General features: G+C 36.4%; 3 protein-coding genes and 1 pseudogene across 4 annotated transcripts; 1 reads left to right on the forward strand and 3 right to left on the reverse strand.

Annotated features, from left to right (window-relative positions):
• Positions 1 to 214: 214 nt before the first annotated feature.
• On the reverse strand, positions 215 to 14,928 carry LOC113063085 (cell death regulator Aven-like). The gene is made up of 6 exons (XM_026233252.1): positions 14,661 to 14,928; positions 14,136 to 14,313; positions 1,521 to 1,591; positions 1,339 to 1,434; positions 952 to 1,249; positions 215 to 606 (listed from the first exon to the last, which is right to left on the reverse strand). Exons 1-6 carry the CDS (start codon positions 14,856 to 14,858, stop codon positions 467 to 469), a joined length of 981 nt encoding a protein of 326 aa, XP_026089037.1. The 5' UTR covers positions 14,859 to 14,928; the 3' UTR covers positions 215 to 466.
• Positions 8,901 to 17,554, forward strand: LOC113063084 (muscarinic acetylcholine receptor M5-like; annotated as a pseudogene).
• A 1,681-nt stretch (positions 17,555 to 19,235) lies between these two features.
• LOC113063087 (ER membrane protein complex subunit 7-like) lies at positions 19,236 to 21,152 on the reverse strand. Its single transcript, XM_026233253.1, has 5 exons — positions 20,785 to 21,152; positions 20,369 to 20,488; positions 20,139 to 20,277; positions 19,838 to 19,918; positions 19,236 to 19,732 (listed from the first exon to the last, which is right to left on the reverse strand). Exons 1-5 carry the CDS (start codon positions 21,009 to 21,011, stop codon positions 19,586 to 19,588), a joined length of 714 nt encoding a protein of 237 aa, XP_026089038.1. The 5' UTR covers positions 21,012 to 21,152; the 3' UTR covers positions 19,236 to 19,585.
• Positions 21,153 to 21,484: 332 nt separating this feature from the next.
• On the reverse strand, positions 21,485 to 25,751 carry LOC113063088 (KATNB1-like protein 1). 2 transcript variants are annotated; one of them, XM_026233255.1, is made up of 10 exons: positions 25,613 to 25,751; positions 24,489 to 24,616; positions 24,255 to 24,292; positions 23,862 to 24,138; positions 23,542 to 23,657; positions 22,766 to 22,816; positions 22,583 to 22,672; positions 22,361 to 22,465; positions 22,171 to 22,264; positions 21,485 to 22,078 (listed from the first exon to the last, which is right to left on the reverse strand). In XM_026233255.1, the coding sequence occupies exons 2-10, from the start codon at positions 24,603 to 24,605 to the stop codon at positions 22,046 to 22,048; spliced, it is 921 nt and encodes a 306-aa protein (XP_026089040.1). In that variant the 5' UTR covers positions 24,606 to 24,616; positions 25,613 to 25,751; the 3' UTR covers positions 21,485 to 22,045. The 2 variants fall into 2 exon arrangements, with proteins under 2 accessions (XP_026089040.1, XP_026089039.1); XM_026233254.1 differs by having other exon boundaries at positions 22,171 to 22,267.
• Positions 25,752 to 26,741: the final 990 nt, after the last annotated feature.

Here is a 26,741-nt window from a genome sequence, read left to right on the forward strand (position 1 = left end):
TAAATAACAGAAATTGTGTTTGCCTGATCATTTATAAAGTGCGATTGCAAAACAATGGGAATCTCCATACGAGGACAAAAACGATTACATTTATTGAACAGAAGTCAATCCTGTAAACTGCTGTTGTATGGCCATTTGTATTTGTGTAGTAGCTTTGGTGATTTGCATTTGTTTTGAGCAGGGGGAATGAAAATAAAGTAGCTAATGCAATAAATCCCAGTTGGTCATTGTTGGTTTTAATTGGGAGTCAAATGATGAGTGAGAATATGATGGGTGTGAAACTGTTACACAGCATTACATCAGTTTTATGTGTAATATATTGATGAAGCATTTTATGTTCCACATGACGAATTAGTCTTGGCTATTATAAGACTTAATGGAGTGCTGTATGATGTTCACGTCCACACAGAAGTCTCGCTATGTCAGCATTAGCAAGCAGTGTCAGTCAGCTTCTGTGGGATCAGGTTCAGGAGATCATGCTGTCCAGCCAGTCCTCCAGATCATCTTCTGTCACTTCCTGCTGAGTAGGTTTAGCTTCACTTTCCTCTTCTGGCTTTGTCTCTTTCATGTCAGCTATTTGATCTTTTCTCTCTTCTTCCTCCGATCCTGTCGAGGCAATAAAATCACATTTTCACATCAGTGTTCATCAGTGAACTTACTATGAAAAAGTTTTGGGTGTGCGTTATTTATTTTTGAAAAGTCGCTTATGCCAAGACTGGATTTATTTGACAAGTTACAGTTGGAACAGTAATATTCTGAAATATATTTACCATTATTACCATACTACTATTTTTTTTTGTACTTTATTCCTGTGATGACAAAGCTGAATTTTCAGCAGTCAGTGTCACATGATCCTTCAGAACTGATTCTGATATTCTGACTTACTGGTCAAGAAAAAAAAAGAGGAAAGTTCAAAAGACACACACACACATACACACAATATATACCAACCTTGTACTGGGGTGTTTGGCACATCGTCTGTTGAAGCGTGGGATTCAGCTGAAGTCATTTCTGTGATGGGTTTCTTTAAGTTGAGGAGAAGGTCGAGCTCCTGGTCAGCATCATCTGTGGCTGGAGGGACGGCTGTGGTGACACTGATAGACGGTGTGGTGACTGAAACAGGCTTCATGCTGCAGGAAACGTCCAGGCCTGGCTCTCGGCCTGCTGGAGAAGCTTTCAGTCCAGCTGTTAGAGTCGAGTCAGTTCTGCGAGGCACTGTCACGGACGGCAGTTCAACAGGAGTCGTCACCTGAAACAGATTCAATCGCTAGTACTACATTCTTTACAGGTACAACTAAGTGTTTCATAGTATTCCAACAAGAAAGGTGACTGAATCACCTGCACAAGCTCAGCCTCCAGGTTCAGTCTCGTGTGCAGTGGAAGCTCTTGAAGTGACTGAGTTAAAGCTGGCAGGTCTATAAACAGAGCTGGAATCTAAAGAAATCCACCGTGTGAGCGTATTTCCTCAATAGGATTTCAATGATTGTGCTGGAAAACTATTTATGAAATGACTTATGCACCTGATTTTTTGCCAGTGAGTCCATCTCCCAGTCCTTCTCATCAGAGAACCTGAACTGTGTGAACGAGTCGCCTAAAACAAAAAAACAGATAATACATAATAAAATAATAATAAAAAATTACTTAATTTATATTGAAAAATAGAACTGAACCCAAGTACAAATAGCGAGTCAGCAGCTAATGTCTTCGTTTTACTTCAGCACTTTCAGGAAGCTTTGACTGAATTTAGTTAGAATTAGTGATATGCCACTTTTAGTTCTTTTTTTAATGTAGTATTTTTTTTTATATTTCATATTAAAAAGTAAAAAGTCTAAATTAACATAAATATGTATTATTAATATTTAACAGTACATTTATATTAATATTATTAAATGTTATGAAAAAATATATTGTGAATAATAATAATAATACTTGGTTTAATTTAATATATAAAATCAATATTATAAAAATAATGTAGATCACATTATGTACACTGTTAAAAAATATATTCAAAAAAATACTAAAGCTGGTCTATTTTAGTATTATTCATATTTTTATTTAATACTTAGCTTTATTTTAATTAATTTTAGTAATTTCAAGTTTGTTTTGTGTTTTTATGTTCAAGTACCGGTATTTTTTAAGCTTTAACATTTTTTATTAGTTTTCATTAACAATAACCACTGTATTATAGTTCACTCTGTATTGCAGTAACAAGCATTAATCATATTTAAAACTCTTGTTTTCAACCATCTTAGTTCAATCTTAACTAGGACATAATAACACAGCCAAGAAAACCAACTCTCAGATCTCCATAATGTAAACGGTGTTCACTGCACACCTTCACAGCAGCCGCTGAACACGTGTCATCTTTTGAAGTCACTTTCACCTTGACACAAGCAGCGTGAGTTCTGAGGCGGCAGCAAGTTGGGACAGCTGAAGAAAGGAGCCGTGGGTCTGTCACGCACAGCTGTCCCAGCCAGGGTGAAGCACAATACTCTCCGCCTCTCGCCTCTTTCACTAAAGACACACTTGCCAACTGCAGTTGGCCAAACTGACACGGATGATATAGAGCAGGGTCTCAAGGTCAAGAGGAGCGATCCTGCTTCAAAAGAGCACTTCAGAAGCATTCTGCCACTTCATTTAATAAGTGTTAAACAGATAAAGAAAACACTTTAAGATGAACAGCTGCAACTAAAAAAAAACATTACTATTTAATATTGTCTACAGAGCATGCACTGACTCAGAAGCGACGTCACAGGAAACAAGATTCGTGTTAAAGCGGAGCAGACTGGCAAGCACGCAGTGCTGATGTGATCAGTGTAGAAGCGCTGTTATGAGTGGGCTGTGGAGCTGCGGACAGGAGATGCCGTCCAGGCGATTTCATCATGTTTCCTTCACTGGCAGTGACAGCGCCATGAAAACTGCTGCCATAACAATGAGCAAAGGTTCTGTCAGCATGTGCGCCGAGGCTCAATGTAGCTTTAGTGGTGTTCAGTAGGTATAGAAAAAATAGAGTGTATTGGCTGATGTCAAAAGTATTTATTTATAAAAAATAATTATTTTTATGTTATGGCTGATAAACTGTCAAATGTAACTGAGCATTATTACAGATTAGGAATACTGATATTCAGTGCTACAGCATGACTGCATGCATTTGTCTTTTATTCAAACATCTGATAAAATAAAAGCTTTTGTGCATAATGGGCAAATCTCAATTTAACATGACGAGACTATAATTAATTAAAAGCAGTTTACTCAATTATTTACTCAGTCATTCCAGGTCATATTTCACCCCAAAATCAAAAGTAAAAAAATACAATATGCTGCATAAAGAAAGTGTATATGTTTTACAGGAATGTGAATCAAATGCTATGAATAAACAAACGTTCTAATTCTTTCAGTTTAAACTACGGTAAAATTCAAATAGTAGTAAAAATAAAATAACCTTTTCATTTTTTAAGAATGTTGTTTTTTTCATTTCAAATGAATGATAAGTAACTTTTCAAACTCAGTCTAACTTCTAAATTAGGAAAAAAAATTCTTTAAAAAAATGACATTGGACATCGGATGTACACGTCAAATGAATAACCAAAAGCAACTGGTAAATGGAAAGAAAATAAGAGTTGAAAATGGTTAAGAATTTTGTAAATTGCTTATAAAATGATATATAATAAGTTAACTTAAGTAACTTTTTAAACATGAATTAAATAAGCTTAATTCAGTTAATCACAATAACAAAATATTAAATAGGTTCCTCACACAGAGCTATCATATATTCTATATGAATATAGTGCACAGACAGATAATTTCCAGAACTGGCTTGAAGCGGCCTCCAGTGCTGGCCTATTAAAAAAAATAAACTAGTTGATATTGAGAATGTGCATCCCTACTTCTTACATAACCTAATAACATATACGCAATAAACAGTTAAAAATGGCTGATGTGACAAACCATAAGTCGACAGTAGCAGCTCTGGTGCAGGGCTGGCATAATGTCAGTGTGACAGATGTGTGCCTCTCTGCAGGCTGCCGTCCTCTGAATGAGGGAGAGCGGCGGCACAGGAAGCAGCGCTACAAGTACAGGTCATTTCCTCCCAGAGAGTAGCATCACGCATGCAGCCTGCCAACTCAAATCTGGCCAGCGTTCTTTGCTTTTTCAAGGGCCCTGTAAAACACTGACACCAGGACCACAGAATGTTGTGGACCTACAAGCCCAACACCATTCGACAGAGCATGAACACTGCTACTCATTAAATGGCACTTTTGGAAGAAGCTGCTAATTTGCTTTGTCGCCAATTAACACAAAGCAACTGCATAATGAACGGAACCATCAAAATAAATCAGTCTGTGGTGATTGCAATTAAAACATTTCAAGCCGAGAATTCTTAACAATAAGACTGTTATTTACTATACGCTTCAACACAGCTGCCAAGGAGAACACCAACAGTCTCCTATTAGTGTTTAGACTTGAAAGGAAAGACTTGGTTCATTTGAAAACATATCTTTAAATGTGACACTGCTTGGACATTTGTGTGGAATGTGTGAAAATATTTTCCCTCAAATCATTAAAAGTCTAAGCTCTGCTTTCGGTTCTGATCAGTTAGCTTGAAAGATACTGAACAAACTGTTGTGTAACCTTCAAATCATTAGGTTTATGAAGTGGTCTGAGCTTCCTAAACCAGAAAAAGAGGGGGGGGGGGGGCACATCTATTCAGATAAATTGCAGTTAGTAATTGGACCATAAATTACAAGAAAGAAAGAAAGAGAAGAACCAACAGCGGAGGTTATTCAGAGTTCTTTTCAGAATCCAACCTGAACTAGATTACAAGGGTAGTAGTATTCTGCTTTCATGTTCACATTAAACTTAAAAGCCACTCAAAGTTACATAACTCTCATTGTGTCTGTGTGTGCACCTTCTACAAGTGGGGCTGTATTGCAGCTGGGACGCTGGGCTGAACTGATCATCAGATGCGCAGACAGCTGTGGCTCATCTTAATAGGGATTTAGAAGAGTCATTTATTTCCATAGAGATGAATCAAGCACTCAATGTGCAAGGAGGTGGTTTTCCTCATGATGAACACAAAGAAAACACACTGCAGCAAGGAGAAGCACCTTCAGAAACAATATTTAAGAGAGGAAAATATTATATAAATGTAAATATTACAAAGATATTATAATATTATAAAATTATAACATTCAAATTAACATAATAATAAAAGTAATAATAAATGAATCAAGATCAAATGACTTAACCATTGTGCTATGCCAAAAATCTTTTACTTAATTTGGTGTTCCTGGTGAAAAATGATCAGCCTTTTAAATACTTCTTTTAAATCTCTTAGTATGCTATATTATCACCAAATCTTTCTTTCAAATAGCACAGGTTGTGCGTTTCTTTTTGGAATCGTAGAATCTGGAATAAAAAGATTGAAGTCAATTATAGAAGCAAAACAAGTTTTTATTTGTAGGCTGGTCATTTTTGAACAGAAACACTGCACGTGTAATAAAGGTAGGGGTGGGGGAATCCTAAAAAAGTAAAAAAAAAAAAAAAAAAAAAAAAGCCAAAAAAAAAATACAAACAATTTAGCCTAATGCAATAACATTAACTAGGATTTTTGGGAAAATGAAAATCCTCTTCAGCTCATAAATGACCAAAACATGACATAAGGGTTTAAATAATACATTTTATTTAATTACTTAAAATAATATTTCTATATTGTTTTTACATTTCTTTTAATACTTAAAAAAATAGTGTCATATCTTTAGCTTTTTTTTATCATTTATGTAAACCAATTGGAATTACAATTGTATTTGAAATGTTCTATATAAATAAACTTGCCATTAATAAATGTATTATTTATAAGAGTAATGTATTTGTTTACTTAATATTTGATATAGATTTAATAACTGTGGCATGATAATAACACTGTTTTAGATCATTCAAAACCAAAATACAAAATTTGGACTGCAATCAATTTCGAGACAGATCTAAGTGAGTGTGAGTACCAATGGCATACAAAAATATCTTGATTAATTTCTTTTTTATCTCTTATGATAGACCTCCCAACCCAGAATCGATACTACAGAGGAATAAATTGAAGTATTTTAATGACAATACCCATTAAAAACTTCATGGACTTCATGACCCAAATAACAACACTGCCCCAAATAATGCATCTCAGGGCATACATGAACCCAAAGGGACAATCAGGACCATTTCCTGGCAGCATTATAAAACAGGATCATTGGGGACATAATATTGGACCATTCGGGCTATTTATATCTAAAAGCTATCACTACACAACCATACATATGCAAAAGTGTCACTTGAACCTTTAACCTGTAAACACAGTTTGAAAAAAGCTGCCACATTTCAGTGATGTGACAAAAGGGAACAATCGTCTCTCAGCGACAGGAACTCACAAGGAGTAACTTACAGTGGACAGATGAAAAGATAGAGAAAGCCAATATGGAAATAATTAAAAACAATTGGCATCTGTTGCTCTTCCAAACACTCATAAAGGTGTCTGAAGGTACAAAATAGTTTTAAAATAATGAGCCTCATGCAAATTGCCCAGGCGTAATGGTAACAACAGCAGAGAGAGAGGAGAGCGAGTGAAGAGAGACACACAGTCATTAACACAGTGGCTGTTATCGTTGCGTGTTATTGCAGAGATGACATTCTGATACTCTGTGTGGGTGCAAACACAAACCCCCGCATCATAATTACTGTCCAATGCTAGATGCAGGGGACTACAGTCACAGTATGTGCGTGATCAGAAAACACTGGCACACAGCGCAGGTACTGAGCATTTAAGTGAAGACAGATCCAGTATTCTTACAGAAACACCAGTTTGTGCTTAAAAAACAAAAACACACTTTGTGCGATCATACTGAGCAGGCTGCAGACAACTTCCCTTTTGAAAAAGCTTCACTTCTATACAGCTGTAGCTACATATTTGGAGTATGATTTCTCCTGTGGCACACGGGCTTAAATCAACTGGGCTCAGATTCGGAAAAACAAAGATGTAAAATTAATATCCTATATCACCAATCAATCAATTCAATGGCTGAGTCTGTGCAAGATAAGACTGTTGCTTTCCAACAAGAGGTATGAGGGTATTAGAGACTATATAGAGTGCTTTGGCCCACCAGGGTACAGTCATTTTTGGTCCAGCTGGTGAAACTGACAGTACCAGGTGGAGGTCCAAGGAAGTCAAATATAGGAGAGAATGTCAGGAGGAGGGGCAGTTTCCTACAGGTGCAGTGTCATTGGTAATGAATTAGCATGTCTTTCCCTCTCTGCAGGGTCACAGACACAAAGAAGTGCGGTCAACAGCTGAACAAGATCATGAAATTCAGGCAACATTTAGTATTAAAGGGATAGTTCACCCAAAAATGAAAATTTGATGTTCTTCAGTTTACCCCCAGGGCATCAAAGATGTAGGTGACTTGTTTCTTCAGTAGAACACAAACTGAGATTTTTAAGTCAAACCGTTGCAGTCTATATCTTATAATGTAAGTCGATGGGAATCACGGCTAAAAACATACAAAAAAACAAAACAAAAGCAAATTAAACCCTGCGGCTCGTGATGATACATTGATGTGTAAAGACACAAAATGATCGGTCTGTGCAAGAAACTGAACAGTATCTATATAGTTTTTTTTCTTCTGATTCACACAAATTGCTCAGTAGAGTTCTGACAGTTCGGACTTTGTGTAAATCAGAGGTGAAAAAAAACAAAAGCATTATAAATACTGTTCAGGTTCTTGCACAGACTGATCGTTTTGTGTCTTTACACATCAATGTATCGTCACGAGCTGCAGGGTTGAATTTTTAGCTGTGATTCCCATCCACTTACATTCTAAGAGTGATAGACTGCAATGGTTTGGCTTAAAAATCTCCGTTTGTGTTCTGCTGAAGAAACAAAGTCACCTACATCTTGGATGCCCTGGTGGGAAGCAGATAAAAAAGTTTGGGTGAAATATCCCTTCAAGTCACTGCTCTCTCTGCAAGAGTAAACCAAGTATGTGGAGTGAAGGGCTGAGTTGTGTCTGCTGGCCGTCTGAGACCCACCGGAGACATACTTCATTACGGCAGACACACAGATGCAGGCAAACGTCGCGGAGCTGTCACTATATATCTATTCTCTTCGTTATTAGTCCTCCTCCAGGGTACATGATACAGCTCATATCCTCCATTATGATCTCATTATAATCAATAAACTTGGAGGCCTGGAAATCCTGCCCTACATGGCAATATCTTACATGAGCCATTTTCCTTTCAACCTGACTGTACGACATGAACATGTGATATTGTGCTGCTCCTGACAAAAAGGAAAAAGGTGAAAAGAAACGACCTGATTGGTCGATCTGGACTTAATCCCAGCTCAGACAACCCTTTTCCAAACACACAGTGCAAAAGAAACAGATTAATGGTGCCCACGCTGTCCTCGCTCAGCCCCTGAGCTTCCTGCACTTAGGACAAACTTCATGTTTACTGTCTATTAACTCTGTGTGCATTTAATCAGTTTCTTTTCATTGATCATTCAAGGCTTCCTTTGATGGCCTGTGATGCAACTAATTACACCCATGCAGCTGTGAGAGCAGAATTAGAGGGATCAAACCACACTTCTATAGTCCAGTCATCTTCATATGAAAATTCATTCAAGCTAACCTCTTAAAATAGCACAAGTGCAGAATTGATACACTTGTTTAAAGGAGTTGATAAGATTTAAAATATATATTTAAAAGGACGTCTCCTATGCTCATCGAGTATGCATTTATTTGATAAAAAAATACAGTAAAAATAGTAATATTATGACATTTGATTACAAATTAAAATCTAGTTTATTCCTGTGATGTGGAAGTTGGGTTTCCAGCATCATTCCTCCAGTCTTCAGTGTCACATGATCCTTCAGAAATCATTCTAAAATGCTGCTTTGCTGCTGAAGAATCTTTATTATCAACGTTAAAAACAAATGTAAATGCAAATCATTATTTTGTATCAATTAAATGCATATAAATATAAAATTATTTTCAAAACTTTCTTTAACATTTTTTAACACTATAATGAATTTTAAAAAAGACAAATTAATTTTGTAAATTTGAGGTGGGGCTATTCATTTGGCCAACAACTGCAGATGAGATATTTTTTGAAAACACCAAACAGTGAAGCGAGTGGAACAAACACTTCTTGAACACCAGACAATTACTGCAAAAACTACTGTATGAGTATATATAAAAATCAATTCGCCAGGAAACTCAATAGCTTGTAATATTTTTGATGACTATTTTACTTTGATTTGAGCTGAAGTAGCGCTCACAGACATACCAAAAGTCATGAAATGACCCTCTCGCTTCAGTAATTCCTGATAACCCATCCTTTCCACCCACCGATTTGCTCACAGCCACGCTATCTGTGTCAAATGAGAGTAATTAATGCCTCCATTATGTTTCAGTGAGCATCATACCACCCCTTCACACACCCCCACTGTCTACAGTACGAGCATGAACGGTCTAACCTTCATCCCCTCATTTCTGCTTCAGTTCAGCCCCCCGCTCTTCTCCTCTTCCTCCTCCCATTCTCAGCGTCTGCCTGTTGTTCACTGCCCCAAATCATGACGATCATCTCAGCCCAGTGGGAATGACCTCCTCGGAGCCATTCACATCTGTGTCTTTCAGTGCATCCACAGGAGCAGCACATATTCATCCAGAGAAACAGCGGCAGCAGCATTTCCCCATCACCGTCCACCACCGAGAGAAAAAGAGATGCTTAACACTCGATTTGATGGACTTTGGTGTGGTTGTCACAACTTGAGACGGAGCTTTTTACTTTGATTCTTCCATGAGAAAAGCCTTCCAAAAACAAAGGAGAACATGTTCCTACCACTTTGAGGATTATAGAATTTACTGGATGAAGAGAGTGATGGATGACAGTCTGACCAAGCCAGATCTGTAGACGGAATTCAAGGCTGAATGATGAAAAGAGTGAGTACTGAAGACACATATGAATTATAATAAGAAAAAGTAGTAAATACTAGTGGGCAATTTAGTGGTCTGAATATTAGGTGAACATTATTAAAAGAAAGACAACTGATATCACTGACTGACATTTTTAAATTTATTATGTTTCATTTTCATGACCCACATGTTGAACCTGTGGAACACAAAAGCAGATATTCTGGAGAAAAAAAAATATGTGTTAAGGATATCCCAGAGATCCACTGAAATGATTTAAATAGATAGTAAAAGCAGTATTTGTGAAGATCAGATAAACAACAGAGAAAGTATAGAAAGTGAAGTGTAAAAATATTAAATAAATAAATATATGTGCTAATGCTATGATCTATAATCAATGTAATAAACATATACTTTCAATGAGGATCAATTTGTAAACATAAGTTAATGCACTAGCAATTACCAATAATTTTGCATCTATTTATCTAGGTTAATATTATTTTTATTTTTTATTTTACATATACTAATAATTTAACATAGTATAAATCAACATTAATGTAATGTGACTAATAAAGGCTGTAAAAATGTGTTAAATAATGATTAAAAAAAATAACTTTGTGTGGTAAATATTATATCATAAAAATTATTATATCTGCAAACACACACTAATTTTTAATTACATGTAAATACAGGTTTGTATTACCTGTGAATACAATATTCTGCACTATGTTTATTATGGTTCCTTACCCGAAACCAGAAATCAATGCAAAGCATTCTGAGGGAGCTTCTCGTCATTTTCATCTGAAGGAGATCATTATTACAAGACAGCAACTACCATATTCTTCCTCACAGTCTGTCTTCAAACCATTGTGAATTTCGGGTTTATACGGAGCAAAAAAAGAAAAGAAAAGCGCCCTAGTGCTTAAACATTGTCCTATGAAGCTGGCCCTAGCAACAAGTTCATCGCTAGAGTGACAAGGACTGGATGATGCTACCCAAATTCAAAGATGTTATTGAGAGGATCTGACAGATTAATCTCCAATCAGATGTGAAATTAGATTTACTAAAATTACCCATCTGTGAGACAGTAATTTGCACACTAAAAAAAAAGCCTCTCAACAAACAGATTTGAAGTTATGTGACAGATGTAGATTTCTTTACAGTGACTGCCTAAAAGATTGGGCTCCTGGACACCATAACTTGACATGCATAATAACAGATCACGGCAAATTTGCAGCTGAATAAAAATTCATACCATATGGAATATTGTCTCAGTTGCATATGATATTGCTACAGCCATCTTAGAAGGCAAAATGAGTTTTCTATGCATTAGCATTTCCACACTCAAACTGATTAAACACCAGAAACTTCCTTGTGGGCAACAAACAGGAGCAAGCACCTGGTATGATGAAGAAGAAAACTCATCTGCTAATGTATCTGTTTCTCTTCTTATTTGCATAAAGCAATAAGGATGCAGGAGAGCATAAAATGATTACAAGTTTTTTTTAAAGGATCAAAGAAAATTGCATCATCATTTAATCACTCTCATATCATTCCAAGCCTGTAGGAATTTGAGGGTGACTTAAATGATTACAATTTGAATTTTTAGGCAAACCAGTCCTTTAAAGAATGCAGACTAAGTTATGGTTTTGGTAATATGTGAGAAAACTCAAGGGCAAGGGAAGGATGTTCCCCCACTTTATTCCACTCCCCGGTGAAAGCTGAATTACACTCATTTTGTACCTAATCAGTCAGTTACCACCCCAGTCACTAATCAGAGCCTGCTGGCAGGGTCATAATGAGATAAAGGGCAGTATGTTGAGTATCGCAGGGGGAGGTCGGCAACTTTGAAAGACGTGGAGCTGAACAAACCGGAATAGCCTTCTTTCTATTTATAACTAAGCCGAAGTCATTATATTGCAATATTTGACCAATAGGTGTGACCATATTTATTGTATATATCTTGCAAAGTAAAACAAATTATTTAAATATATTTTTCACAGTTAAAATATGAAAGACAGAAAAGATTCTTCTTCAAAGTGGCCAAGCGAAAGCACTGAACCATTTTTAAAGTCCTATAATGAACACCAGCTTTTTTTTTTATTGTTGTCATATGACAAACAAGTGGAGCGGCACAACCACATCATTTTGATGGACAAGCTGTCATACACAATTACAGAAGTCATGGATACAATACTTGCTCTGGAGAGCAGATACAAATTCCACCCACATTCACAGGGATCAGCAAGTTTGAACCACTGATGACTAATCGTAAATGTGCAGAAGAAAAAGTGGAGGGCAACAAAACAGATCAAGTGCTCCGATTTTGTGTGGAGTACAACTTTAATGTTTTGGCCACAACAAACAGAAAAAGATTGCTACTAACAACTGACAATTCCTGGTATGCATGTTTGCACAGAGATGCATGAGTGAGATATATATATATATATATATATATATATATATATATATATATATACACACGCACACATACAGGTGCTGGTCATATAATTAGAATATCATTAAAAAGTTAATTTCACTAATTCCGTACAAAAAGTGAAACTTGTATATTATATTCATTCATTACACACAGACTGATATATTTCAAATGTTTATTTCTTTTCATTTTGATGATTATAACTGACAACTAAGAAAAATCCTAAATTCATATTTTTTTCAAATTTCAAAATTGTAATATTACTTAAGACCAATACAAAGAAAGGATTTTTAGAAATCTTGGCCAAATGAAAAGTATGAACATGAAAAGTATGCGCGTGTACAGCACTCAATACTTAGTTGAGGCTCCTTTTGCCTGAATTACTGCAGCAATGCGGCGTGGCATGGAGTCAATCGGTCTGTGGCACTGGCCTTCAGCTCTTTTGTATTGTTGGGTCTGGCATATCGCATCTTCCTCTTAACAATACACCATATATTTTCTATGGGGTTAAGGTCAGGTGAGTTTGCTGGCCAATTAAGAACAGGGATAACATTGTCCTTAAACCAGGTACTGGTAGCTTTGGCACTGTGTGCAGGTGCCAAGTCCTGTTGGAAAATAAAATCTTCATCTCCATAAAGTTGGTCAGCAGCAGGAAGCAAGAAGTGCTCTAAAACTTCCTGGTATACGGCTGTGTTGACCTTGGACCACAGAAAACACAGTGGACCAACACCAGCAGATGACATGCAGCCCGAAATCATTACTGACTGTGGAAACTTTACACTGGACCTCAAGCAACATGGATTGTGTGCCTTTGCCTCTTTACCTCCAGACTCTGGGACCCTGATATCCAAAGAAAATGCAAAATTTACTTTCATCAGAGAAAATAACTTTGGACCACTCAGCATCAGTCCAGTCCTTTTTGAAGCGAGACGCTTCTAACACTGTCTGTTGTACAAGAGTGGCTTGACACAAGGAATGCGACAGCTGCAACCCATGTCTTGAATATGTCTGTGCGTAGTGGTTCTTGAAGCACTGACTCCAGCTGCAGTCCACTCTTAGTGAATCTCCCCCACATTTTTGAATGGGTTTTTTATTCTCAATCCTCTCCAGGGTGCGGTTATCCCTATTGCTTGTACACTTTTTTTCTATCACATCTTTTCCTTCTCTTCGCCTCTCTATTAATGTGCTAGGACACAGAGCTCTGTGTACAGCCAGCTTCTTTTGCAATGACCTTCTGTGTCTTGTCCTCCTTGTGCAAGGTGTCAATGGTCGTCTTTTGGACAACTGTCAAGTCCGCAGTCTTCCCCATGGTTGTGTAGCCTACAGAACTAGACTGAGAGACCATTTAAAGTCTTTGCAGGTGTTTTGAGTTAATTATCTGATTAGAGTGTGGCACCAGGTGTCTTCAATATTGAACCTTTTCACAATATTCAAATTTTCTGAGATACTGAATTTGGGATTTTCCTTAGTTGTCAGTTATAAACACCAAAATTAAAAGAAATAAACATTTGAAATATATCAGTCTGTGTGTAATGAATAAATATAATATACAAGTTGAATGGAATTAGTGAAATAAATAAACCTTTTGATGATATTATAATACTAATTATATGACCAGCACCTGTATGTATGTATGTATGTATGTATATATATATATATATATATATATATATAAATATATATATATATTAGGGGTGTAACGATACGCATATTCGTATTGAACCGTTCTAGTCATGTCTTACCAGCTGAAGTGAGGAGGACATGATAGTCTGTGCCTCTCTGCGCAGGAACATCTTCATTAATTTCTTCTTTCTCAGATTCCTTATAACGGTCCCAGTTGGATGCAAGCTTTCGTCTAGAGAAGGTCTTGTCCTCTTCCTCTTGCTCAAAGTTTTCTTTGTTCTCATTGTCATCTTGATTCTGGAAAGTGATCAGAAAAGGGATGACAGTGAGCAAGCATGACATAACCCAGTTGTTTTATTAGATTAATGAAAACCTTAAAAGTTAACCACAGTCAACATTTTATTGTACAGCACCGTTACTTATTACCATAAATTAATAATTGATCAAATGAACCTCATTAAAACAGTGTGAGAGACTCTCTGAATGCTTGTCACTTTTTTCATGCCATTTGTGTTTATTAATACCAGTTTTATTATGATAAAAATAAACGCAATTATTTGACCCAACATAACGTATTTCCAGTGATTATGGTATTTCTGCAGAAACTATGGTTGCCGTGGATATTTTTAAAGGGTGTCACTCACTCGTCGAAAGTCTCTAAAGTCTGCAGGAGGTCCAAACTCGCGCCCTCTTCCTCTACGGTGATCTCGTTTGCCTCTTCCACGATGGTGGGGTCCTCCTCTTCCGCGACCCCTGTGCTCTCCTGAACCGCTGGTCTCAGCATCGCCTCCACCTCCACCTCCTCTTTTCCAATGCCCACCGCGTCCCCGTCTGCCTTCCATAACTGAAAATAGTCTAGAGAACTAATTTCGACTCGAGACTGTAATCGTGTAACACCACAACAGTTGTTACACTTAAAAGAGAACCCTTTTCACTGGGGAAACGTTCCGCCCGTCCAACTAGTTCCGCCTAATGGTAAATGCGAGTTCAGTTTATCGAATGACAAATGTGCAACCGATCTAAAATGCTGAGGGAAAAATGTATGAGTGTGAATAGTATCAAAAACCGTAGCACCAGTGGTGTGTGGGGCATGTGAGATCTGACTCGATACTCGATTCGTAAAGAAAATGTAAATTACATTATATTTTGAAGGATGAATTCTTTGACTTAGACATATTGACATATTACAAGAAAAAATACTTCAAAAGTGTAAAACTAAAATTATTAATTATTCAGACTTTTTAAATAATTAGTCATGTATGTCAAGTCACCAGAGGTGAATAACATTTTTCTTTTTAATAAAAAATATGCAAATGGGGCGCTGTTTAATTATATATGGACTAATTTGCATTTCTGATATCTATGAAATATGAACATGGAATAAGGACAGGTTCAAAATCCTTGTTAAAGTTTTTTACAAAGGGGAATTTGGATCTCGATTTTTATCTCTCTGAATTATATAGAAACAAACCCCTTTGTAAAAGCCTTTAAAATATTAAGAATATTAAAATAGTTTTGGTTTATGTAAATGCTACTGAAGTGGAGATTGTTGGCCTCTAATAATTTAAAACTAGATATGCAAATAGATAAAAAAAAGTAATAAAATTAGCAATTAAATATGTATTTTGGATGTTTTCTTGTTATGGAAACAATATAGTAGTGCTGAATAGCCTAACATCTTGATCCCAAAATTGACTAGTGCAGGAAAAAAATAATGGTTTTGCCTGTAGTGTTTCGCCTTTAGAATTTTAATTGAAAAGCTTTATTGTAGTAAGCTACATGTTTGGCCTGTATTTGTTTATAGGTGTCTCACACACAAAACATGCATTTTTTGTTCAAATTCTCCTGTTTTTAAAGTGTTCGATCTCTTTATTGTGTTTTCAGACTATCCATTGCCAAGTGAACATGAAGAATACAGTGAAAATTTCATCAAGAGTTTTCTAACCGATCAGCGGTAACAGGATGAACATGGATATTCAAAATTTAACTGCAAGTGGAAATGTCTCCACTATCTTGCCTTCCCCATACAGTCTGTTGGAAGTTATAACCATTGCAACAGTATCAGCTGTCGTGAGTCTCATCACAGTAGTAGGTAATGTGCTGGTGATTCTTTCTTTCAAGGTCAACAGCCAACTTAAGACTGTTAACAACTACTACTTACTCAGTTTAGCTTTTGCAGACCTCATTATCGGCGTGTTCTCAATGAACCTGTACACGTCATACATTCTTATGGGATACTGGTCTTTAGGGAATATAGCTTGTGATCTGTGGTTGGCGCTTGACTATGTTGCAAGTAATGCATCGGTAATGAACTTGCTGGTCATCAGCTTTGACAGATATTTTTCAATTACAAGACCACTTACCTACAGGGCTAAACGGACCCCGAAACGTGCAGGCATCATGATTGGCTTGGCGTGGTTGGTATCGTTTATATTGTGGGCTCCACCCATTCTGTGCTGGCAGTACTTTGTTGGAGAGAGGCAAGTTCCTCCTGACCAATGCCAGATTCAGTTTTTCTCAGAACCCATAATTACTTTTGGGACAGCCATAGCAGCCTTTTATGTCCCAGTATCCATCATGATAATCTTATATTCCAAAATCTACAAAGAAACAGAAAAAACGCACTAAGAACTTAGCAGAGCTCCAAGGATACCCATCGCTGGACAGCCATGAAGAGCCTAAAGTACGAAAGCCAATACTACGATGCTTTAGCTTTGAAAACAAGAGGGACAGGACTCAAGCATCATGGTCTTCATCCAACCAGAGTTATGTAACTAGGACAACATTGCAGTCTGAGGACTTGTGGACAAAATCAGACCAGGTCAGCACCCTGAACAGTTACACATCATCAGAGGATGACGAGCGGTCCATCTCTGAGACAACCCCGCGAGAATCATTCAAGAACCAAGAATCAAAAGCCAATAGAAATGGACAGCTACTCTGTTATGAAGACAGCAAGTATCTAAGTGATCTTGCAAAATGCTCCCAGACAAACGATAAAAAATGTATGTCATATAAGTTCAAGCCGATCCTCAGCGACATCACCGCTTTGCAAGGTAGTCCCGAAGGCGAAAGAACAAACATAGATCATTGTCGGTCCGCAGAGCCACAGGCTCCATCATTCACATCCACATCCACTTCTACTAAACCAGAAGATCCAAACCTGAAGATCCAGATGACCAAGCGGAAAAGAATGGTCCTCATCAAGGAGAAAAAGGCTGCTCAGACTCTAAGCGCCATTCTTCTGGCGTTCCTCCTCACCTGGACCCCATACAATATCATGGTGCTCATCTCCACCTTCTGTTCTGAATGCATCCCAGTGTCCCTCTGGCATTTGGGTTACTGGCTCTGCTATGTCAACAGCACCATCAACCCCATGTGTTATGCCCTATGCAACAAGACCTTCCAGAAGACCTTTTGGATGTTAGTCCTCTGCAAGTGGAAGAAGAACAGAGGAGAGGAGAAACTTTACTAGTGTGGTCAAAACCATTAAATTCTGAAGGAACACAACAGAAGTGTCTGATTTCAGAGTATTCTAAATGATCAAGATCGCTAGGGCATTCAAATTTAATTTCAGTTTATGTTGTGCATACAGTGCCATAAACCATATTCCTATATAATTCCTTACAATTTTCTAGGTTATATATTTGTGTGTGTGTGTGTGTACATTTAATTTATATTGCTATAATGATTTGAAAAATTAATATTTATTAATATTTAACGTAGCTACTAATCTGCTTTCATTTAACATGTTTACACAACAGTGTATTTTAATATTGTGAAATGTCTAGGGCTAGGGATGGTGAGGACAATAAATAAAGGTATGAAAATATGGAATGTGAACTTTTAAATTATTATAAATACCACATACAGTGTTTATTACAAGGTAAACTTTTTGTGATAAAATAATTTTTATGTATTGTATGGTTTGGTCATGTCAGTGACACTGCATACATCCAAAGCATATTGTATATATATTAAGCATATTGAAATGATGTGCAAAGAAATGTTGTTGTTTTATTATTCTTATGTTTGCAGAACTGGACAGTGTTAGATACAGATTTGAAGATTTTTGTGTTTCCAAACCATCACTGTAGACATTTGTGTATGATTTACACAAAAAGATTGTAGCATCACTCTGGATGAAATATTAATTTACATGGCATTCATTAAGACTACAACACTGAAAGCACATTTTACATTCTGTGCTTTACATTCTGGTCTATGCTACATACAATATATATATATATATATATATATATATATATATATATATACACACACATCTTTGTAGTGCCACGAATTAAATCAGAACTCACTTGAACATTAACTCATAATAACACATTAATAAATGTTGCCTGGCTGTTTTCCATTCATATTGTTAAAGAAGTCTCTACTCTTGTGATGACGTGCCATTTAATTTGATGTGAAATAAATGTTTTAACATGAGATTAACCCAACTAATTGAAACATCAGTCTGGATTTGGAAGGGGTTCGAGTCAAAATAAAGCTACAGCTACCCACTGATATACTAGCAACTGTTTACCAGTCACTTATCATGAAATGTGTTTTAAATGTTGATCTCCACACATATTACCATGCAAGCATCATGCTGAGAACCGTAGACAAATAAGCAAAACGGATATTTTCCACCAGTTTATTTTCATTCAATTTAAATAAGATTATACTTCATAGCTTAAATCTTTTGCATTTCTCATCTTCATTCACAGTCTTGTACAAACCCAACAAGATATATTAAATATTATAACCTAAAAAACTTTATTTCAAGTAGTTATTAAGAAGAATTGGGCTCAATGTGATCACCATGGGTTGGTCTGGAAATACACATGGTATCACTGCAAAAAATGGACCCTCGTTATATATTTTTTTATCTATCTTGACCCTTAAGCTCAAGTGTGCTTTAAAATATCCCAGAATTCTTGTGACAAAATGAGTAAAACAAGCATACACTGAGTACCAAACTTCTGAATCTGACTTTATCAGTACAGCCGTACTGCAGCTGTTGCATTTTATCACTATTTTGCTTTTATTCAAGTTATAACTGAGGTGAAACTGTATAGACCTCAATTCCGAGAAGGAATCATACCTGTGTGATGAATCTTTTGCACAGAAGCAGTAAAAGCATAGACTACCATCACGTTAATTGCATTACAAGATATTGAAATGTTTTAGCAAAACTGTTTCTCTTGGAAGAGGACTCTTGACCAATCAAGTACTTTATTTTTCACTCATTCTACATTTAAAGTTTAAACATCCTAGTTAAGCTCTAAAAAAAAAAAAAGATGAATACATGCCTTGCTCGATCTGTACTGGTTTTCTCCATTAATAAATTGTCTGTATAGTTTTCAGAGTATCATTACAATGAGTAAAATTATCTGATTATTAACAATGCATCCAAAGAAGACAATTAAGCATGGAAACGTGGTACAGTGCAAACACAGTATTGCTTTGTCAAGCTTTTCAGTTGAAAAAGAAACTGTTCATATATATACATATAAAAAGAAAACCAGTAAAACAGTGTTAAAGAAAACCGACAAAATACACGGCACTACCTCCTCTTCAGAGCAACACTTCTGCTGCCTTTGTTGCCACCGCCAGCCTTACTGGAGCCCTTTGAGAACAACTTTGTCATGAATTCAGAAACATCTGGCAATTCTGGGTTAGGGTTCAACATATTCATAGATTGCTCCATTTCCTGCAGGAAAAAAACATATGAAATTGTATAAATAAAGCAATATACATTGGATGAAAATATCTGTACCTACTTGTAGGTACTACATGCTATGTTTTTTTTTATTACCTTTCTCATCTCAGGATCATTAGTATTTACCACCTTTGGGAGCAGGACGATGATTAATAAGGGAAGAACCATCATCATGACCTAAGGACGACAAAATATTTTACAAGACAAGTCACAAGAGCTAATAAAAACCATCAACAACACCTATGTCATAGCTAAAATCATATTATTATAAACAGCAAGTTAATCTAAAGTAGAGGAAATAAAACAAAATAACAATGACTGCTTAATATCCAGTAATTAAAGCAAAACCCAATAAATCTGAAAAATCAAACACACAATAACCATTATATGATTTTACCATTGGGTTCATGAGAAAATCAGTCCAGCCCCATGTTTCCCGCTTCATGAAGTACGTGTGTGGACCACTGGATCTGATCTGAAGAGGGTACGGCTGTCGGAGAACTTCTGAGGTTTTGATGTAATTCACCAAGCGTGCCCTATGGTTCAACAACACTGTGAGATTCACTTAGATGTTTACAAAAATAATTGTTAGAAGGAGGTAGAATAAATTGGGAAAGTAAAAGCCACCTCATTTTCCCTTTGGAGGTAATGTCCACTCGAACAGGATCAAATCTGAAAGATGGTGATACGATTTCAACCACATATGAGCCAGAGGGCACATCGTTGACAGCGAAGCTCCCATCAGTCCTGTGAGGAAAACTGATGTGGTTAATTCTGTCATCTTGGCAAAACGTTTAAAGGCTTGCAATGAAACCACTGCCCATCTAATCTGAATTACAATGCAATGCAATGGAATGATATTACATACAAACACATTTTTCACAAATACTCTAGAAATCGTATTCATATAAGAGAAAGCTTAAAACAAGATCATTATAATTGAGATCAAGTAACGTTATGCAGTAAATCGAAAAACTGACAAACACGAAATTAGTATTTACGTTACATCATTCTTTTTGACGTTAGCATTGCTGGCAACTCACTTGACAAAACCCACATATTCCTCTCCTTCCACCAGGATTCGGGCTGTGGAGACCCAGTCTTGTGTTTTCACTCCGGGAACGATCGCTCGCCCTTCGATTTTGAAACGTTCTCCATTCGACTGAGAACCTACTGCAGGCCCCGGATCTGCGTCGGTAAAGCACCACGACAACGCAAACAGCGCCTGCAACGCCACATATACATCTAACAGACGTTTCATTTGTCGCATCGTGTTCTGTCACACGATATATATGACGTTTCAAATGTACAATATTTCAACACGCGTCAACCTGGACCAAAGGAATAGGACTGAAGGAAGTAAACGGAACTCGGAACGAACGAACGCAGACACCGGAAGAACATCTGTTACACCACGTGATCATCGTTGAAGGTCTATTTAAATGGGCGGGGGTTTCGAATGAGAGGAGTCCAATTCTTTACGAATACATCACGACGATCCAGCTAAAAATGGGACTTTAGTCCACTTCCAGCCTGCATAACTTACATACTCCAGTTCGTTTGAGTAAATCCATACACTTATTTATTGAGTAATGTGTTGTTGAGTGCTGTGTTGTAATGCAGTTTGTCGTAGTGGTTCAAATGGAACACAAATGCAAATGAAACAATCTGCAACTCTATTAAACCAATCAGTCAATTTTCTGACAACGTCATACCTTTATTGATTGGGGTTGTGTCTGAATCTTTTTTTTTTTTACATACATACACAATGCAAATATTCAAATAAACACCATAAAACTTTGTTTATGTAAATTTATTTGAAAGTTGATTAAAAGACGACTACTATGTACACATTACACTCAAATATCCATTCATGATCAGGCAATGGACAACAACACACTTAATAACTTAAAACTCCTGCAATTCAAGTGCATGACTGAGAAAGAGAGAGAGAAAAAAAACATCTCATAAAGGTACACTTACAATCACATCCACTTAAGCAGATTCACACCATAGCACTACAAGTGCAACAGTTAAAACTTCTGCTTGGCACTTCAGTGAGTTGCCTGATTCCAGAGAGTCTCATGGAGTTGATTATGTGTCCCCAAGCAAGTCCACTTCAATGTGAAGCAGTCATTCAGCGCCTGCAGGAAGAATTGGGAGTGTCTGAATTGTTCAGTTCATCTATCCACAATCCACCACAGCTTACTGGGCTTCAGAATCACCAGCTCCAAGCCAATCAAAGAGCTTAAATGCAACAAGAGTTTGTAGTGGTTATCTTCAATAGTGTGCTACAATGATACATCAGCGCAGTTGTGACACATATGATTCTATGACCTGTGGAAGAGAGGACAAGAAGACAAGGTAAGACTTTTTTGTAAACAGTTGCAATTTTTCAAATGCAAAGAAAAAATGACCAAACACTCCACCTTTGCGGTCTCTCCTACAGTTCCTGGAACTGAACATAAATGTCTCTTCCCCTCCCACAGTTCAAGAAGCATCGTCTTCATTGCCTGAACATTCCTGCTGGATGCAAACACATTCAGTTACACCTTCCAGCAAACATTAATAAGATGTTCTGTCATTTAATTTCTGTATATACAAATAAAAATGAAGCACCTGTTATTTGAAAAGCCATCACGCAAGCCTTTGTTGTTTGTGGAGAGCTCAGACCACCATTTTTTAATGATAGATTGAACCCAGTGTAAAGCTACAATGAGGTGTCTGGAAAACATTCAACCATTTAAAAGATTCATTTAAACTTGGGCAAAATGTCTAATGACAATAAATAAATAGCAACAATAATAGTAAAAAAAAAAAAAAACAGGACAAAATACTTACTCTTCGTATTTAGTGTTAAGAATAGTTTTCACTTGTGGTAAGAGGTCAACACAACAGCCTATTGAAAGACACGGCTGTTCTTCCTGAAGACTATAGAGGGAGAAATATGTATGAAACAACATATCAAATCTACAACACGTCTAGCAAAAGTTAACAAATGTTGACTTTAAATAGGTTTTATACCTTTTAGTAAGTACAGGCAAACAATCAACAAGCACCCCTGTGTCTTGTATTCTGAAAAAAAGTAAATTGGTTACCATGGTATCCATAAAAATGTAGAATTGCAAGCATCAATTATGCCAAAAAACATGAGAAAGATGGCAATTTAGCATGCTGTAAAGGCAAATCTACAAATGCCTGCAATACACTACCATTCAATGTTTTTAAAAGATGTCCATTTTGATTACCAATGGCTTAATTTATATGAAATTCAGCAAAAACATTGTGAAATATTACAATTTAAAACTTTTCTATTTTAATATATTTTAAAATGTAATTTATTAATAATATATATATACACATGTGTGTGTGTGTGTGTGTTTGTGTGACAGGTTACTGAGACTCTAGATAAATTTAAAGCGATAGTTCACACAAACATGAAAATTACCCCATTGTTTACCCCTCAAGACATCCTAGTTGTATATGACTTTCTTCTTTTAAATGAATACAATCAGAATTATATTAAAAAACTTCCTGGCATTAACAAGCTTTATAATGGCAGTGAATGGGTGTTGAGATTTTGAAGCCCAAAAAAAGGGGTTGAGGGGGTTAACAAAGACCATCTGAAGCTAAACGGTGTGTGTGTGGAAGAACATTTTTCATGTTTGGGTGAACTATCCCTTTAATGCATCCTTGCTAAATAAAATAATTTATTTTAACAACAACAACAAAAGTAGTGCATATACATGTGTATTTTGTGTCACTTTGTACATAGCAGTGATAAATTTCAAACTGTTAACCTGTTCAAATATGCAACTAGTTCACTTGCGTTCTTCCGCCAAAGAGTCAAAGCAACGTTCAGTCTCAGATTTCTTCCAAAGAGCACATGAGTCATTACTTCATGCTCCTTTGATAACTGAAATTATACAAACAAATAGTACAAATAATACAAAGTTAGTACAACAAATAATATAATTTTATTATAGATCACACTTCGCCATAACTGATACTGCAGATATAGAGGGGTTGAAGATTTTACAATCAACACAGGTAAGTTTTAGCTTAGTATGGCAAGAACATAGTCAGGAAAATATCAGCATTAACATGCAGCATATCTCACCTCAGTGAAATAATCACTGTATTTGGAGCCAGCTCCTGTCATTTTTGAGGTGTCTGTTGAGCTCACAGGGAACCCACAGTTGTCACTGTATGGAATAGCCTGCACGTCATCAGCACAGGTCAGTTCATTTTCTTTGTTAGCCATGTCAGATGTCCTGCTTGTGGAGGGCGATCTCCAACATACTCTTGTTCCCACCCCAGAGTGACGCGTTTTCTTCTTGCTAACCACCGCTCGCTTCGCTTTGCTGTATTTGTGCACACAACGGCCCACTGGAAATCTGTGGGATGGAGAATAATGCTTGCTTATATCTTCTAACTGACATTTTACAAGTCAGCTTTTCAAAGCAATGAATAATATAAAAGGTCATTGAGTTGCTATGGCCCAAAAACCTACCTATCTTGATCGGTTTCGTCCTTAAGTGTATAATCCACCTGAAAAGAGATAACAGTTAAAGCTAGCATTCCTAAAACCTGGAATATACTTCACGTCACTTAGAATCTGACATAATCTGGATAAAAGTTGTTTAGTGTATCACAGCATTAAAATACTGGGGAAAACCCCTATTAATCGCAACCAGCACATACACTACAAACAATTTGTCTATTTTAAACGATTCCTCTTACTGACCTCCCTCATGTTCTTCTCATCTCCAGAACAAAGCATACGTTTGAGAAGATCATGGGGCTGGGCCTGCTTGAGCCTGTGGACTTCTGCATTACTTCCAACATGACTTCCAGTGGCCATAATCAGGGACTCTGAAATACAATGGCAAAACATTATCTGGCACAGGATGCATGATGTTAAAGCAAAACAGCTGCGGTTTGTTTGCTCAAAGCCTCCATTGTGTAGCCTCTTCTTTAAAGACTGGAATCATTCTATAATCGAACTAGTACAAAAACCGAGTCAACTAATCTTCACGAAATATTTAAATGTAAAGATTTTGATATTGTTATACAGTTTGGCACAGTAGCAAAAAAAAATTGGTTCCCTGAACTTTCAGGGAGTGTTAGTTTTCATTCTAAAATAAAACCTAAAATTAGCCATTAAATAAAGAAATAAAAATAAGATACACAAAACGTTCCTAGAACGTTATCACTTGGTTCCAAAAATAACCAAACGAGAACCATATGCGAACGTTAAGAAAACGTTTTATTTGCTAGAATAAGAACAGTCCATAAGGGCTGTATCAAAACCTAAACAGACAATACTGTATACATTATTATGCACAAGTTATGACATGCCGTGCTAATGCAAATAATATCGCATTATTCATTACCACAAACACGAGATGCTTTGTAATTTTCAAGCGGACGTCTTACCACGTAGCACGTAGCAGAGGAAGAGGACGAATCTATAAACAGTTTCTATCAAACGTAATTAGTAAGATTCAAATGAACAATCTAATATTCCTGGTAAATGTCTAGATCTGTCAGACGGAGCATAAGGCCTCCAATGATGTGACGCTGCTGTTTAAGTTCAGGGTTTGGTAGCACTGGCGAGCTAATTAAGTCAAATACATTTTGACAAACAGTCAATAATCTTTGACTAAATTGCACAAGACAAGTCTAGAGATTAGTCTACGCTCACACTGACATGTGCATATCAAAGCAGGTGATGAAAACACACCAGATAGCTAGTTGCTAAACAAACAAGCCAGGCTAATCACCTGCTAGCAAACAAGGACTTAGCACGTACAAAACCTATAACATATACAACCGCTGTCAAACCTCGAGTATTTCGTAAGCACCCACCATAACATTGTGTAAAGTTGTCTATGCATCCTAAACCACGTTATATATCCGAGAGCGTTGCCATGCACAACCAGGAAGAAACGGGAATTTAAGAAGATTTCAGAGGGAAGGAAGGACCTTTCAAATAAATACAAACTTAAAATGCTGAGATGGGTAAAGCGACATCTGATGGGACTTAATGGAACTGCTCGGCTTTGAAAAACAACATTTCAGTAGTTTATCCATTAATCACCATAGTCAGAATTGCACACTCTCAACGAACTTCATTTAATGCTTTTACAAAAAAAAAAACATAAATAATAATAATAATGTAAGATATATTTTGATATGTACACACACACACACAAAATAAAATTGAAGTCCAACACCCATTTTAAATCAGTGATTCTTAAACTTTTTGACTCACCAATTTATTTTTTATTTTTTTTAGTTTAATTATTTTCATATATCAATAATATTTTATCAGTAGGAATGGCCTATTTCAAAGTCATCCTGCAGCCCCTCTGGAGGCTTGCTAAGGTCTCCTATAGTTGGCCCCTAGTTCAGAACCACTGTTTTATATTAGAAAATGAAAAAGCTTAAGCCTTTAGTTAAAATGTCTTTAAAATCATCAAAAAACATACATTAAGTAGGTTTCAGTATTTGCCTTCTTGAGGGAGAAATATTCTCAGAAAAATTAAATATCACAAACAAAAGGCCTTAATAATTATCACTGTAATGTATTGTCACTTAAATCATCAGTGGGTATCTTGTTAGAATTGATTTTTGTTAATGGTAAGATCCTTTCATATCACATGACCTTAAGTTCAAAGGTGTTAACAATGGTGACGACTATTATGGCAGTGCTGATGTGATCATTAGGCCATGAAATGTTCCATCAAGCTGGTATAATGTGACATATAGCTACTGTCATATAAGCACTTTGAGGTTTTTAGGTTGGTATCATACAGATCCCATTTGAAAGTAAATAAAGACAAATTAATAAATTATGAATAATCTTTCACCAAGATTCACTTACTGTAACTCAGTTATAATAAATATACAGTTAAGATAGTGAAGTTCAGCCAAGCCACTAAATGGACTTAAATAGAACAGTGAATATTGTTATTAAACTACATCTTGTAAGGAT

This window comes from Carassius auratus, chromosome 45 (assembly GCF_003368295.1).
Source record: "Carassius auratus strain Wakin chromosome 45, ASM336829v1, whole genome shotgun sequence".
In the NCBI taxonomy this organism is placed as follows: domain Eukaryota; kingdom Metazoa; phylum Chordata; class Actinopteri; order Cypriniformes; family Cyprinidae; genus Carassius; species Carassius auratus.